We start from the raw sequence: 14737 nt of genomic DNA, 5'->3' as shown, positions 1-14737 counted from the left end.
ACAAACTTGAAGTCAAAGGCAAACGTTTTTTTTAAGCCTCCCTCGGGTATCGCAGTGTATCAGAATGCAGACCATATTCCCGCTGTCTTCAGTTTCTCCAAGGAGAGGAGAGGTTCTTTGTCAGAAGCGAGATACTGTGCTTGTTAGCGCAAATCGTGACAGCGGTGCAGCAATTAACTTGATTCCATGGGAGTGACTGATCCGTTTATAAAATAAATCTCTCGCAGGCACATTAGTGTGGATTTAAAAAAAAAGGAAAATCTGACTCAATCGTTTGAAGTTTCTGGTGTTGACAAACTCCGTTCCGTACGTACCCTCTGAATTGACGAGACACTTGCATGCACCAGGGGGCGCTAGCGCGTCACTGCGCCTGCTATGCAAGATACCGTATTGGCGTGCATTTAAAAAAAGCCAGAACAGACGGGGAAACGGAGAGCAACTTCAGACTGAGGGGAGAGGAGAGGTGCCTTGTGGAGCAAACAACAAGTAAACGATTCTAATTGGTTGTCAAGCAAATTGCATTTATTTCGACTTGGTTCCGTTCTGCGTAGCCACCGAAGAAGTAGGCTAAACTTTGCACGAGACGAAACTGGCTGACCTGGCGCTTCGGGATTGCATGACAGCTTTGAAAGACGATTACAAACGAACAAGCCTTTCGATATCAGGCGCTGATGTGAAGTTTGGACCTGGACATGACAGCGAGCACGGAGAGACTGGCCACTGTGGAATAATTTTTTCTCATTTGAACAAGGGCACTAGGAATGTGGTTGAATTGTGCCACGCCGAATGCGTGAATAGCTTACTCGGGAGGGGAGTGTTTGCATTCCTGGATCTATCATAACGTTTAGATACGCCACAATACAGTGCGCTGCGAGGTGCGCGAGCGAGTAACAATTCATTGAAAAAACTGACATGCTGTGAGCACATTTCATGTGGGAAGCGCGGACAGAGCTGGTTTTCTGAACGTTGAGCAAAAGGGACAAAAAAAGGTCAGAAAATAATGTCCAGGCGGCAGAACAACGAGCATCGCGCAACTGCCTTACAGTAAATTCGCTGTATCTTTAGTGAAGAGTAAAAAGTAGGCTACATTATCGCCTGATTTAGACATATTCTGCTATGTAGCCTGCTGGAAATTCGAGAACTTGTTCTTGTTGCATTCCTTGTCTCTCGCATAAGAAGTGATTGACCAGGTGTTTGGCGTGATAGAATCTACATATCAGCCTGCGTAAACTTGAGAACGTCATACGATATATCGCATGTAACTGACATGCGGGCAACTGGTGAGAGGCATCGGTTGCGCTTAATTTAACCGTTTAACTGATTGCAGTTTTGTGAACTGTGACTGAAATGTGTGCAACGCTAAGGTGTCAAACTCGGACCACCCTGAACAATTCGAACTTGGAGTGGCGTGTTTTATTCCGAGGAACGAGAGCTGTGTAAACGTCGGACGTGGGATTTTTTGCTTAATTTCGGATGCCCCTTCGAACAGTTTATAAACACGCGCATGTTGTTTTGCTGGGGAATTTATGAACTGTGGGCGTAATCGAATACCTTCTGAATGCACATGCCGTCTGCGGAGTGGGAGACGAAAAGATGACAGAAACGCATTTCTCGGGGTTTCCCTTCAAGGTGCACCGCACAACTTGGAAATAACCGCAGTTTGGATTTCCATCGCGTCGTTCGCTTTGGTTAAATAACCGGGGCTCTTTTTTCGAGAGGGGGATTGATACCAGTGTGAATCATTTGGCGTTAAAGCCTACTAATCACGCGCACCCAAAATGTTGAGCAGTGGTCCCAGCATTGTGTACGAGTGGCTGAAGACTCTACAGCTTTGTCAGTACGTGGAAGCGTTTGTTGACAACGGCTATGACGATTTAGAAGTGTGTAAGCAAATTGGAGACCCCGACCTGGACGCCATCGGGGTCTACATCCCTCACCACCGGCAACGGATACACGACGCGGTGCGGCGGCTGAAGGAAGAGGACAAAGAGACGGCCACGGGGCTCTACTTCACCCTGGAGCCTATGTCCCCGTCCTCCCAGATCTACACCAGCCACATGGTGGAGCAGTACGAGACCAAACTCCGAGGGTCGAAGTCATGGACCGAGCAGAACAGCGACCGGGTCGGAATGAAACCGGGCTATCTGAGTGCGAACAGGAACCTGACGCTGGGCAATTGTAGAGAACTGGTCATCTATCCCAAACTCAAGCTGAAGATCATGATCAGGGATAAACTCATCCGAGACGGGATTAACCTCAGCAAGCCGCCGTATTCAAACAAGGTGAGTCCCGCGGTTGTGCTATGCCTGGTGATGCGCCGCCATCCACTACATTTTCCTGTAAGTTTGACAGGTCAGATTTGCCGAAGCCTGGGATTTGTATTTGTCAATATATATAATCAGGCTCGTTTGGAAAGAGGCCTTTTGCCCAACAGCCTCTATGCAGTGTCTTGCAAAAACGATAATGTGTTCTTACTCCACGACCGCTGAACGCGGACTGGATTATGTACTGTGAGTTGCGAAGGTAAACACTATTTTTGAAGGTACCAATACTGTCGTCTGCGCCTGTCACGTGGTCCCCCGAAGGCCGCAGACATTGCGTCGATCTCTTATTTTGTGGTTTCAGACCTTTTGTTAAAATGAAAAACAGATTTGTCTCTTTTTTTTTTTGTTGCAACACTTTGATCGTGCTGTGCTAATCTGTCCGCGAGCAAAGCCGCGTGAGTGGGTTAGGCAGTGTCCGGTTTTTTTGGAAGGGGATCAGTCTAAAAGCCCCTTTAAAAACCTGGCTCGCTCATGAACTCTGGTCCAGACGATAGGAATCTGTGACCGCAGTGGTCCGTATGCAGAGTCAGCACAATGACAAACACGTGACGTCCTAAAAATGTATCCTAAATATGCAGCAGACCATTAAGGCTTGAGTTTCCGTTCTTCTATACGATATGTTTTTAAACCAGATGGATCAATAAACAGGAATGCGCTCACGTCCAAATCTGTATCCCCTTGATACCATATTGTGACGCATCAATGTATTGTAATAGCAGTGAATCACACCCAGTCTACCTCCACCTGCTACAGTATATAGCCTATATCTAGTTTCAGGTTGGTAAGTTGTTTTAAGTACAGATATTGCCTGTACTTGTTTTGAAATGCCACTGGCCTGTCAGATACTCTGGCATTAAAACAATAAAATTCCAGGCATGCATTCCTTTTTTTTGTTGTTGAAACCTTAGGTGTTAGGATTAGTACACAGCACTTGCTCTTGGCAGGACTTACAGTTGCTTATCTGCATTCTGATGTCAGATCACTGGCTTGGGCTAATCTCGAAGAATACACAGGGAAGTCCTGCAGTTCCTGTGTACTGGGCTGGCCCGGATCTACCGTCAGGGTCACTTGGGTGTGGTCCCCTGGGGCCCTGCATGCTGCAGGATCCCTGCATGTGAGGGGGGGGGGGAATTAATGAAGAAATAGTGAGGGACAGTTCGCCAGTCTTTCAAATGAACAAACTGACATAGCTAATGGTGTTAGGAGGCGGGGCACATTCTCCCTGGTAGAACAGTTAGCCTATCACAGAGGACATTCCCTGAATATATGAACACCAATGAAGGCTTGCTTGAAAGCTTAGAGAGTCCTGTCTAATTTGTCCTATTGCTTGATTGACTTGTAAGGAAACCAATCGGTTCTCAGATGGCTAAATGTAAGTCAACCCATCGAGCGTTTTGCGGAAACCTCCGGTCGGTGGCTTCACACGGCGGCCATTTTCTAAGCGATGATGTCAGCGGATCGACTTTGGTCATTACTCCAAGTTTTACGTTAAGGGTGTCAGATATCAGAAAGATCAAAGAGGGCAAGATTCCAAAAGCGGCCATTTTCCCCTGGATTGACCCCAGTGCATTTCCCTTGTATGAATGTGGACTAGTATTTCGTAAACTGAGCAATGTTTTGTGTTTGCACAGCTGAACAGGTGTACGTTTCACAGGGTGAGCAGTCGGCATTTGATGGGGGTGGATGATACTGCGGATGGGGTCAAATTAAGGTGGTTGTGTATCGGGGCGGTGGAGGGGGGGGGGCATGGGACCGTACTTGCCCGGAGGCCCAGTGGTTGGGTAATCCAGCCATGGTCCAGCGGGTTGCGCACACCTTTACGCAGGTAAAGGCCAACCTATTTTAAAATGTGAACGGGAAAACAAGACAAAACAGGCCAGTGACTGACTTTTCCTATAAGGATATGTCGCAAGTACAAAACAACTTTTTTTTTAAAAGGAGGTATTGCAATACAGCTTAATCCATCAGCCTGGGACATCCAAACATTCTTTGACTTTTTAATGCGATGATGTGGACATCTCATCCTGAAGCGCAGTTTCGTCAGTTGAAGTAACGAGTTGCGTTTTGGAATACTGTTCTGGAACCGGCTCTGTTCCACGGCGTCCTGTCTTGCTGCTGCCAGCCAATGGGAGGCGAGGAATGCAGAGTGTGTGCTGTCCCTGTGGCTGTGAAGGAGCTCAACTGCCATATTAGTACCATGAGCTGATCTCTCCAGATCGCGTGGATATCTCTCTCCTCCTCTCTTCTTCCGTCTTTTACACTTTTCCTCCCTCTTCCTTACTTCCTGTCTTTCTTGCTCTTGCGTTCTCCCAGTCTTCACCTCTCCCTTTCAACTCTTCCTCTCTCTCTTTCTGTCTCTCCATCTGTCTCTTTCTTTCCCTTTCCCTCTCTCTCTTCTCACTTTCTCTCCCTCCTCCTACTCTGTTTTTTTCTGTCTGTCTTTTCTTCTCTCCCTGTCTTCCTCTCTCTCTCTCTCTCTCTCTCTCTCCCTCTCCCTCTCTCCCACAATCTCTCCCTCCCTCTCTTCCACGCTCCAAGCCGGAGCCAGAGATTTATGTCTGGCCTCGTCATCCCGAGGAAGAGGAGGACGGCGCGCTCTGAGGAAGACGAGGATGGCGGGAGTCTCGCTGCCGGGGGGGGGGGGGGGCCTCCGTCTGCACTCCGTTGGCGGCTCCCGATCGATAACGCACGAGCGGAGCGTAGTGTAGCGGCTTCAATCGCTTACCGCCGTCCGGCGGGGGGAAATGACTTACGGCGTCGCGATTAATTCAGTCTCGATCCCGACGCCATTTGCATACGATCTCCCGCTTGAGGCCTGGCCTTTAAAAGGGCGGCTCCAACGATCTGCTGTCAGGCCGTCGCGGCGGCGGCGGCGGCGGCGGCTACGCGGCTAGCAGCTTGATCTCCGCGGTCCGCGTTTCGTTTTCTTTCTTTTTTTTACGTTTTTGTTTCCGTTTGAGAAGGTTGTTTAAAAAGGGGGGGGGGGGGGGGGCGGGCTTTTGGATGTCTGGCATGACTTTTAATGAAAAAAATTCTTTCTGAAATTAGAACCGTTTTCGTCCAATCAGAAAGGCCGCTGTACAGCAAGGTCATATGAAGAGATAGTAAAATTCCTTTAGTGAACTATCTGATGGAGATGCCGAATAGAAAATTTTAGGAAGGACAGGGGGAAAAAAAACTGCCAGTGTGATGAGAGTGATGATATAACTCTCTGGTAAGACCCAGAACTATCTAAGGTTTGGGGTGGGGGAGGGGAAACAGCATTTGGATTGGATAGATTTTTTTTGCTGTCATTTCCACCAAGATCCTCGTGTTAGTGTGTCGTGATAACTAGACTGAGGAAAAGAATTGGTTTTAGAAGGAAAAGTGTGGTGTTGTAGAAGTGACTATCACATGCATGGGCTGGAGCTGGTGCTGAATATAGGCCTGTGTGTGTGTGTGTGTGTGTGTGTTTGTGCATACATGCCTATCTGTGTGTGTGTGTGTTTGTGCATACATGCTACATGCGTTTGCATTTGTGTGTGTGTGTGTGTGTGTGTGTGTGTGTGTGTGTGTGTGTTTGTGCATACATGCTACATGCGTTTGCATTTGTGTGTGTGTGTGTGTGTGTGTGTAAAATGGGCTGCACTACAACGGCATCCCATCCCAGCACTTCTTGTTCTTCCCACATTGAAACTTGTTTGCATTTTGTTTCACAAACCCTTTAATTATCAAGCGTGTGACAGTTAGCGAAATCCCCTCAGATGTTGTTTGGGTGCAGCGCTTGCTTCTCATTACATTCCGAAGTGCTATTTTTTTATTTTTTTTCTTACCACGTTTTAATTGAAGACAAAAAAAAGTCTGGTATCCGAAACTGGCGGCGTTCCGCCCTGCGCAAACCTCTTTCGGCTAAGCCTGGGTTTTAGGCGAGGGATCGAGGCCCTGCTCTTGGCATCAGCTGGCCTTCTGAGTCTGAATGGATGGACGGTCCTTAATGGTCGTGGCGCTGAAGATGTGCGGCGCGGTGGTTGGATTTGTAACCAAACGGGTGTCGGTTCAAAAAGGCAGGCCGAGAAGCAGGGCCGTTGTACCAAGGTAGGAAAAAAAAAACCAAAAAAAAAAACGTACACACGCCCCAGTCTTTGCGTCGGTGCTGGAGTTACGCAGGACTTGAAATGTCGAAAGGAAAGGAAAACCTTGCTCGCTACTCTTCAGTGCTCAGATTTATTGAAGTGTGTGACTGCGTTTCGAACTTCCGATCTACCGGTCGGGTGTGCACGCGTGTACCTGACCTGGTGAAGATCTGGGTGGTTGAAAAGTTGTAAGATAGTTCAATGTTCAATGAATGGGAACGGTGAAGGGTAGCGTGAGTGGTTTTCTTTCTTTTTACATACAAAGCAGTGCCATTGAGCAAGGTTCTTAGCCTGCGTAGCTTAAACGGATATCTCCAGAACATTATGTTTCAGTTTCACAGCAACTGAACATTTTTGTCACTCTTTTTTTGATCTCTTGAACAAGGAAGGGATATCCATGTAAGTTTCGAAGTGAACAAATGATGAATAAAGTAGTCTGCGTTATTACCTTTCTATTAAACTGCTGACTGTTGAAGGTGAATCGCAAAAAAACTACTGTCAGTGAGTGGTAGGTGGGGGCCCGGTTTTGATGGGCGGTTCGGATGACGAACCGAAAGCATCCAAACTTCTCCCACGGGAGGTCAAAGGTCAACTGTGCTCCAGACTACTCCTGAAAGGACTCATTCATGTTGGCCCTTCACATATGGAAACAAGGGATCAGTGACAACCTTACAGGAATTCACATCCCAAATCTCCCCCTGCCCCCCCGCCCCCCCATAGCACCACTGTCTGGGGCCACTCTGCCATGCTTCTCACGTCGTGTCTCCTGGTCAGCGCGGCTAATTCTCGACGCAAACCGAAAGGTACACCAGTCCCCCTTGTGTGCAGTTTTGACAAACCAAAAGGCCCTCTTTAAGGCCGATTTAATTCTGCCCGGATTTGCATGCAAATCTGCAATCTCTGACTCACACTGGCAATATTTAAACAGAGGACACGATTAGCTTAGTGGGAAATGGCTCTCTGGAAAAATAGCATGTTAGCTTAAAGATTTACGGAAAATTCCCACCCATGCAGCTCTACAGTTCTGTCATTGTAGGAGAATTTGCTAATATTAGCCTAACGTGTGGAAAAATTATTCAAGAGGACAGCTACTAATTGGGATGCAGTAGTGTGTTCCTAAATTTTTCAGCTTAGGAGCACATGTGCTCCTTGGAAAAATGTTCACATAGAGCCCCCCCCCCCCCCAACACGCACGCACACAAACACACAAACAAGCACGTTTAAACCTCCTGGGCTATGAGTTGACGTGAAGTTTCCTTTTTTTTCGGAAAACGCTTTCCCAGAACATGGCGCTCGTTCAAGCTCATGTTTTTTTACCCCCTTCTTCTACAACCACATAATTGTTGTGTGCTGTGCTCAAATTAACATTAATCTCCTCGTGCTGCTGTGGTTGTGTGACTGTAGCTGCTTTTGTGCTGTGAAATTATTTGCATGGTGGCATGGTTTCAGTTTTATTTTTGTCTTAATTATTTCGTTATGCGTTGGTTTCGCTGGCATCGCCAGCATGCTTAGAGTATGCACGTCGCAGGCGTTGTTTATAAGTCAGGAACCTGAATGGTTTCGATTCACTAGACTAGAAGCTGCTACAGATTCAGTGATGGGAAATCCAGTGACAAATCTATTGAGTCTTGCACCCTCTACCTTGGACTACCTGGCTACCTGGATTGCCAGAACAGGGCTTTTCTAACTCCTCAAAACAAGATTCAAATGAATTCGCATTTTTGGGGAGCTTATATTGTTGTTCGAACTCACTTAGCTCGTTTGGTTTTAGCCAACTGAGTCTTTGTTTCGTCAACAGCGCCTGTCAAATCTGTTTGTGCTCTTTCGTGCGCAAAAGCAGGCCCAGTTTCAATATTGAAAAAGCCTGAAAAACAACTTTAATTCCTGGAAATTGACAAATGGCCAAAAGCTACACAAAAGCGCTTTTCAAATTCTAATCTCACTAACAAACATTTAGGATTTAGGATTAAAATGCCATCGGGGAGGAGATATCTCCTGTAAAAACCGGCAGGATTTTTTGCATCCGTTCCAAATGCTGAGAGGGTCTGTACCGCACAGTGACATGGACAATGCTGACTCCCTTGGTCTAACTTCCTGGATTGCAGTGCTTGGATTGGCTGCGACTGTGAGCCGCCTATCCAGTTAATATGCATATCTGTGCTGCCCGCACGGACCCTAAAATTATCGTGTCTTCTGCATGATTACAACCTCTGGGACGTCACGCTCCACAGTGCTGATGTGGGATCAATATTTCCTTTTTAGCTCATAATGGAAAGGTTAGGATATGGCTGGAGGGAAATCCTTGGGTAAGGATGCGATTTTGCATGGTTGTTTGTATGAATGTATTTTCATACATACAGTTTACAGCTCACGACTATGCACTGTAATCCACAAAATAACAGCTTCATGAGATGGTACGCAAAACATATCATTATTTGTAACGCTCTATGTAATTGTCATGTAATGTTCATGAATGCATAATGAATGCTTTATGATGAATGAGTTAATGTAGGCATTAATCATTACCAAACCCTGCCCAAGATCACCACTCCTGCTATGATACACTTTGAGTATGGGCCCTGAACACCCTTTGAATGTATGACGTTTGCACAAATTCAGAACGGTGCTTACAGCATGACTGATAGATCAATAAATAAGCACATTGTACCATTTAAAAGCGACATAGAGTGAAAATGCAGTCTTGATTTTTAACCCTTTGTTTAGGTGTAAACAATCACAAATATGTGATTGTTCAGTTAAGAACATTCTATTCTAACGCTGATGTAACAATCACTACCGGTAATTTGAAAGCAGTGGAGTTCTAGAACACTGACTTAGAATGTTTAAGAATAAAAAACAATAAACAAACAAACATTCCAGAAAACCTACTCTCCAAAGGGTTAATGGTCCAAATCGGTTTTTCAGTGCATCTTCCTCAAGCATTTCACATCATATTTAGTCTGTAGCTATATATGAGCCTATAGCTCATCAAGAAGGTTTGCCGTCTCCCTCTGCCTGTTAACCATAGATCTCCACATCCAATCCCGTGTATTTCGTTTAAAATTAATGTCTCCGCTTGCTTTTTAAAACATTTTTTTGTCTTGCTGTTGTACTTCTGTGTTTCCAGCAAATTTAACAAGGTCAAAATTATTCTAATTAGGTCACGGAGCCGCAATTACCGTCTGAGGCGCGGCTGAGTTTAAAAATAAATAAATAAAAAAAAGGCGGTGTCTTGTGCGCGTAATTAACTCTCTGGCCCAAAACATGTCAGTTACCCCAGCCAAAGGGCTCGTTCCCCGGCAACACGTCGCGCGCGCACAATAAACCTGATTGTGCTGCCGCGCGCCATATTGTCCCCCCTCTCCCCGGATGGGTTTTGATGCGTGTCGTGAGGGCACGGCGACGGGCTTCATAAAAGCGGGAAAGTCGCTGCTGCTGCTGCCGCCGCTGCCTGAGATTGGAAGATTGGAAAAAAAAAAAAAAAAACGATTCCTCCCGTTGGCATCGTGTGTGTCGTGTGATTCTTATTTATTTCTTTTGGGAAAATAACTCTGGGAAGAGCCCCACATCCCTCATTCCCCATCTTCTTCTTCTTCTTCTTTTTTCCCGGCCTGGGTTTTTTTTTCCCCGCACCGTTATCAGCACATTCATCAAAGCGCTTCTGGTGAGCGCGTGTGACAACAGATGGGCCCGGCACGGCTTTATTTCCTCCTTACCGCTGGATCCTGCCCAGGGAGGCATTAGGCACAGACAAGACGTAGCGTCCAAGTCTGCTCCCCTCATCATTTTTTTCCCGCCATTATCCCCGTTTCCAGTTTTTTTTTTTTTTCTCGTTTTTTTTTTTTTTTTTTGATGGCGGCGGCGGCGGTGGGTTTTTGGAAGGAGAATACGCGCGCTCGTTGTCCCCCGTCCCGTTCCCCGACCGGCTCCGAAAAAACGTCCTGAGGGAAGGCACCCCCCCCCCTTCTGCGACCGGCAGAAATTAAGCTGAGATTCGGAAAAAAAATACCGTAAGCGGTCGGCTGGATAAGACCCGGTTCGTGTGTAACGAGGACGTAAGAAAAAGATGGCGTCTTCTGGCTTCCGAGGCTCCCGCCCACGTCCGGGCCGGAAGCCCTAAAAACGCCAGCGACGGCCCGGCGGCTCTCTCCCGCCAAATTTCGCGCGCCTCAAACCCTTTTAACCGCCGCTCGGGCGGGACCGGGCCTTGCAGAGTTTTTGGGATTTATCTCCGGCTGCGTGCTCGTTAGCCGGGAGCCCGTTCCGCTGACGAGCTGACTTTTTTATTTTTCCGGCGGGAGCTGTTATCGGCACACCCCCCTTTTAACCGGGGGGGGGCGGAGGGGAGCCGGGCGGGTTGGGAGAGAATCCGGTCCGGATCATCCCGGACGCGTGAGTGAATATTCGGCGCGGGACCAAGCGCTCTGATGCCCTGTGTGTCATCGGGTTTATCCCCCCCCCCGCCCCCCCACCCCCTGATCCTAGTTTCTATAGGCTGCCTGCCCCCCCCCCCCCGATCCGTTTTGTGGGAAACCCGCGGAGGCGCGAGGATTTTTAGCGGATTAACGGCCCCGAGACGGCTGAGGCTAACCGATCCCCGGCCCAGAATGCACTCTGTTTACAGCCAAAGCCTCTGCATTGGGCTGCGGGGGCAGCTCAAGGCCTGCCCTGTGTGTGTGTGTGTGTGTGTGTGTTTGTGTGTTTTGAATATGTGTCCATGTGTGTGTTTATGTGTTTGTATATGTGTATTTGGATATGTGCAAGCATGTATGTGTGTGGGTGTGAGTGTACGTGTGTTTGTATGTGTATTAGCATGTGTCTGTGTGTGTGTGTTTTTGTGTTTGTGCAACAGCACAACCTTTCAGTAGGTTTTTGTGGTCACTCCAGCCTGCTGGTTTTTTTTTTCATCCTCAGAAGCGCGTCAAGTCAAGGGGAGAAGACCCAGTGACAGGGAGGCGCTTGCTTCCGTCTGATTGGCCCGTAAAGCCGATGTTTGTGTTCATTCCATTTAAGTGGGAGACCGGGCGGGGGGGGGGGGGAAGTCAACACAACACCCCCCCCCCCCCCTCGCCCTGGATTTCAATTTATCCTTAATCCCACCTGAAGTAGCACCTGCTAATGAAGCAAACCGAGGGAGTGGAAGGGTTTTCGATTTGGGTTTCTGCAGGTTTGCTTGAGGTGTCCAGAAGGTGTTCATTCTGCGGCATCACAAAGTGGATGTAATGAGACATGAAAAGCACCTCCATTTTAGTTGGTGCCTGTCTATGCGTGTCTGTATTTATAATTTGCTGCTTTCTTCAAAGCATTAACACTAGTAAATAATGTTAGCAGTTGGCCATATCAGGACTTTGTCTCTCAATGAAAGGAAATGGAGAGGTTTGCTGCTGACCACAAGAAAACTCTTTGGCAAGTCCACAGGGTAGCAGTTTACAAACACTCAAAAAATAAATTACATTCATTAAAAAAAAAAAAAAAAAATTGCATATTTGTGATGAAACCTGTGGGCATATTTCAAACCGCTCATAAATCTGTATTCCCAGAATCCTCATAGATGTTTATTCTCAAAGTTTTGCATTTTTTAAAAGGAATCATTTGCTTGCTTTAAAAGAGGTTGTTTTATTATGTGCCGTAGACTACAGTAGGGGATGTACATAAAGGCATGAGTATATTTTTTCTTTTTTTGCCTTTTGTTTTTTTTTCTTGTAAAGGAAAAATATGCTGCCAGTGCTACTTCAGACTTTTAGCACAGGCTTTTAAGCAGTGCCTGGGCCTCTTCTGATTGGTGGGACTGGGAAGGGGCGGAGCTCAGTCATTTTAAACCCGCTTTAGCCTCCTACGGGTTATGAGATGGAGATGAAAGACTTCTCCACACGTTAGCAGATACACCGCTGTGCATCCCTGCGTGTTTCGCGTCCCATAGAAGAGATTACACCCATAAATAATGCATCGCCTTCGCTACTTAAATCAATACAGTTTAATTGAAGACAGTTTTTTTTTTTTCCCTTGAAAACATAATTTGAAATAATTATGAAGTATATGAATAACTGATTGTTGATGGTGTCATCCTCCCTCATGTTTGGATGCCAGAAGCCTGATCTGAACACAGAAAAAGCCTGCCGAAGACAAAATGCCTTAATCACACTGTAGCAGCGGCAGTGCATTGTGGGTAGTTTGATTGCGATGTAATGGCCAGGGTTGAAAGTTCATCCCTTTTTTTTTTTTTTTTTTTTTTTAAAGCGCTAAATTTAGTCTAGCTCCCGTAACGATAAACTGTTCTGTGACTGCGGCTGCTTAGTGGTTTTTGATTTGATTTGCTTTTACATTAAGCCTCAGCTTTTTTTTAATTTGGGCTCTTCATTTAGCAGATCTCCTTTTTTCGCGGCCAGCGTAACACGATGCGTAATGCACTGGTGGTCATAGGTCCTGCAGTCGTAAAGGGAACGGAGCAGAATATTAAGTAGGTTAACTACGAGCGTGTTATTTTTTTAAGTGCATTAGAAGCACCACATTAGGGCTGAGGGGCCTTGTGTGCTTGTGTGCTGGAGGCTGCATGGACGACACCCTAATTCCTGGAGTCCGGATATGTCTCATAACAATGGTGTTTTGAAACTAATTGGGCAGGGGTCAACTGCTCACCCCCTCCCCCCTTCCCCCCCAAAGGTGAAGTAATGTGAACAGAAATGCATTGTTACTTGTTAGATGTGTAGAAGAGTGCTTTTCTTGGTGGGGAGGAAATGTAAGACAAGCAGAGGTTGCCGCGGGCACAGTTTTTTATTTATTTATTTATTTATTTATTTATTTTTGTTGTGTACCAAGGCCTGCTGACTGGCTGCAGATAGGGAGGGGCTTGTGCTTGTGAACTGGTGTGCAGTGAGATGATGACATCATCGGATGATGACAGCATCGACCGTTCCGGCCAATTGAAAGCCTCTCATCTGTGTGCGACGCTAGCGCCAACTGTGCTTCGCCCTGTGTGGCTGCCAACCAGAGTTGGCTCCGATACCAGACTTATGGGGCCCATCCATGTGCTAGAATAGTGTCTTAACTGATACCAGACCGTGGGGCCCACCCAGGCAGCAGAACAGTGCCTTAACCGATACCAGACCATAGAGCCCATCCATCCACTAGAACGGTCCCTTAACTGATACCAGACCATAGAGCCCAACCATGCACTAGAACGATGCCTTAACTGATACCAGACCATAGAGCCCATCCATCCACTAGAACGGTCCCTTAACTGATACCAGACCATAGAGCCCAGCCATCCACTAGAACGGTCCCTTAACTGATACCAGACCATAGAGCCCAGCCATGCACTAGAACGGTCCCTTAGCGGATACCAGACCATAGAGCCCAGCCATCCACTAGAACGGTCCCTTAACTGATACCAGACCATAGAGCCCATTCATGCACTATTATTGTTTTTAGCAGATACCAGACCATAGAGGCCGTCCATGCACTAGATATTCCTGACTTCTGCCCCTGCTGCTGTGTCACGGCAGCGCTGGGTGGAAATCTGCATGGATTTGCATAAAATTTGTTTTCCCCTCATTGCGTCGCACTAATAGCCAAACCTAATGCTCCCTAACAAGCCATTGTTGCCGGTAATCAGTGATTTGCTTTCCGGAAAATTGTTTTCATTTTCGGTCCAACCGTAAGGAAGAGGCTCAGGAAAGGAATCCCGGGGTCCTTCGGAGCATTAAGATCCTGATTGTTGTGTATTTCTAGTTGACAGTGCCCTGGCTGCGGAAATTAATTAAAAGCAAATACAGTCGGCGGGGGCGGATTTTGCACGCTTCCAGTGTGACGTCGCTGCGTGCCTCCGGTGGAAGTCCTCGTCTGCAGTTTGTCAGAGGAGCTGGCGTCTTGGCCTCAGACTGTCTGTCGTCTTGTTGAGGAGATGGTTTGCGGGCACCTTACCCGCTTTGCTGCCAGTTGGTGGCTCGCGAAGACATCAGTAAAAAAAAAACAGCAGTCAGGGACGCTCACTGGGAAGCGAAGAGCCAGCAGTGCTTCACTGTACAGTAGTCGTTTAACGAGGAGCCCCATTTCGAAGTGCAACCCAAATGTGGTTTCCTGGGAAAAGTCGGTTAGCATTTGAAAGTGCGCAGCTTAGCTGGTGATACTTCATGGGTGATTTGGGAGAAAGTACTTCGCCAGCCCAAAACTTTCAGAGGAGTTCTTTATCTGAAACCCATCCCAGGTGCTTTTTAACATTGCACCCGTGCATTATCCAAATCCGCTCCATAATTCTTCTGTATCTTATAAACCAGCGATCGCGTATTTCACTGTGATTCTATT

General features: G+C 47.0%; 1 protein-coding gene across 4 annotated transcripts in view; it reads left to right on the top strand.

Moving 5' to 3' along the window:
- Positions 1–14737, top strand: part of sash1a (SAM and SH3 domain containing 1a) — a 310513-nt gene continuing 295776 nt past the window's right edge. The window contains exon 1 of one of the 4 annotated variants that reach the window (XM_064340471.1): positions 1–2282. In XM_064340471.1, coding sequence (XP_064196541.1) covers positions 1779–2282 — 504 coding nt within the window. In that variant the 5' untranslated portion in view covers positions 1–1778. The remainder of the gene's footprint in view (positions 2283–14737) is intronic. The other 3 variants (XM_064340469.1, XM_064340464.1, XM_064340463.1) reach the window with 3 other exon arrangements.

The sequence above is a fragment of the Anguilla rostrata genome, chromosome 6, assembly GCF_018555375.3.
Source record: "Anguilla rostrata isolate EN2019 chromosome 6, ASM1855537v3, whole genome shotgun sequence".
Lineage (NCBI taxonomy): Eukaryota > Metazoa > Chordata > Actinopteri > Anguilliformes > Anguillidae > Anguilla > Anguilla rostrata.
The sequence above is the reverse complement of the archived record's forward strand: the minus strand, read 5'-3'. Positions and strand labels throughout refer to the sequence as shown.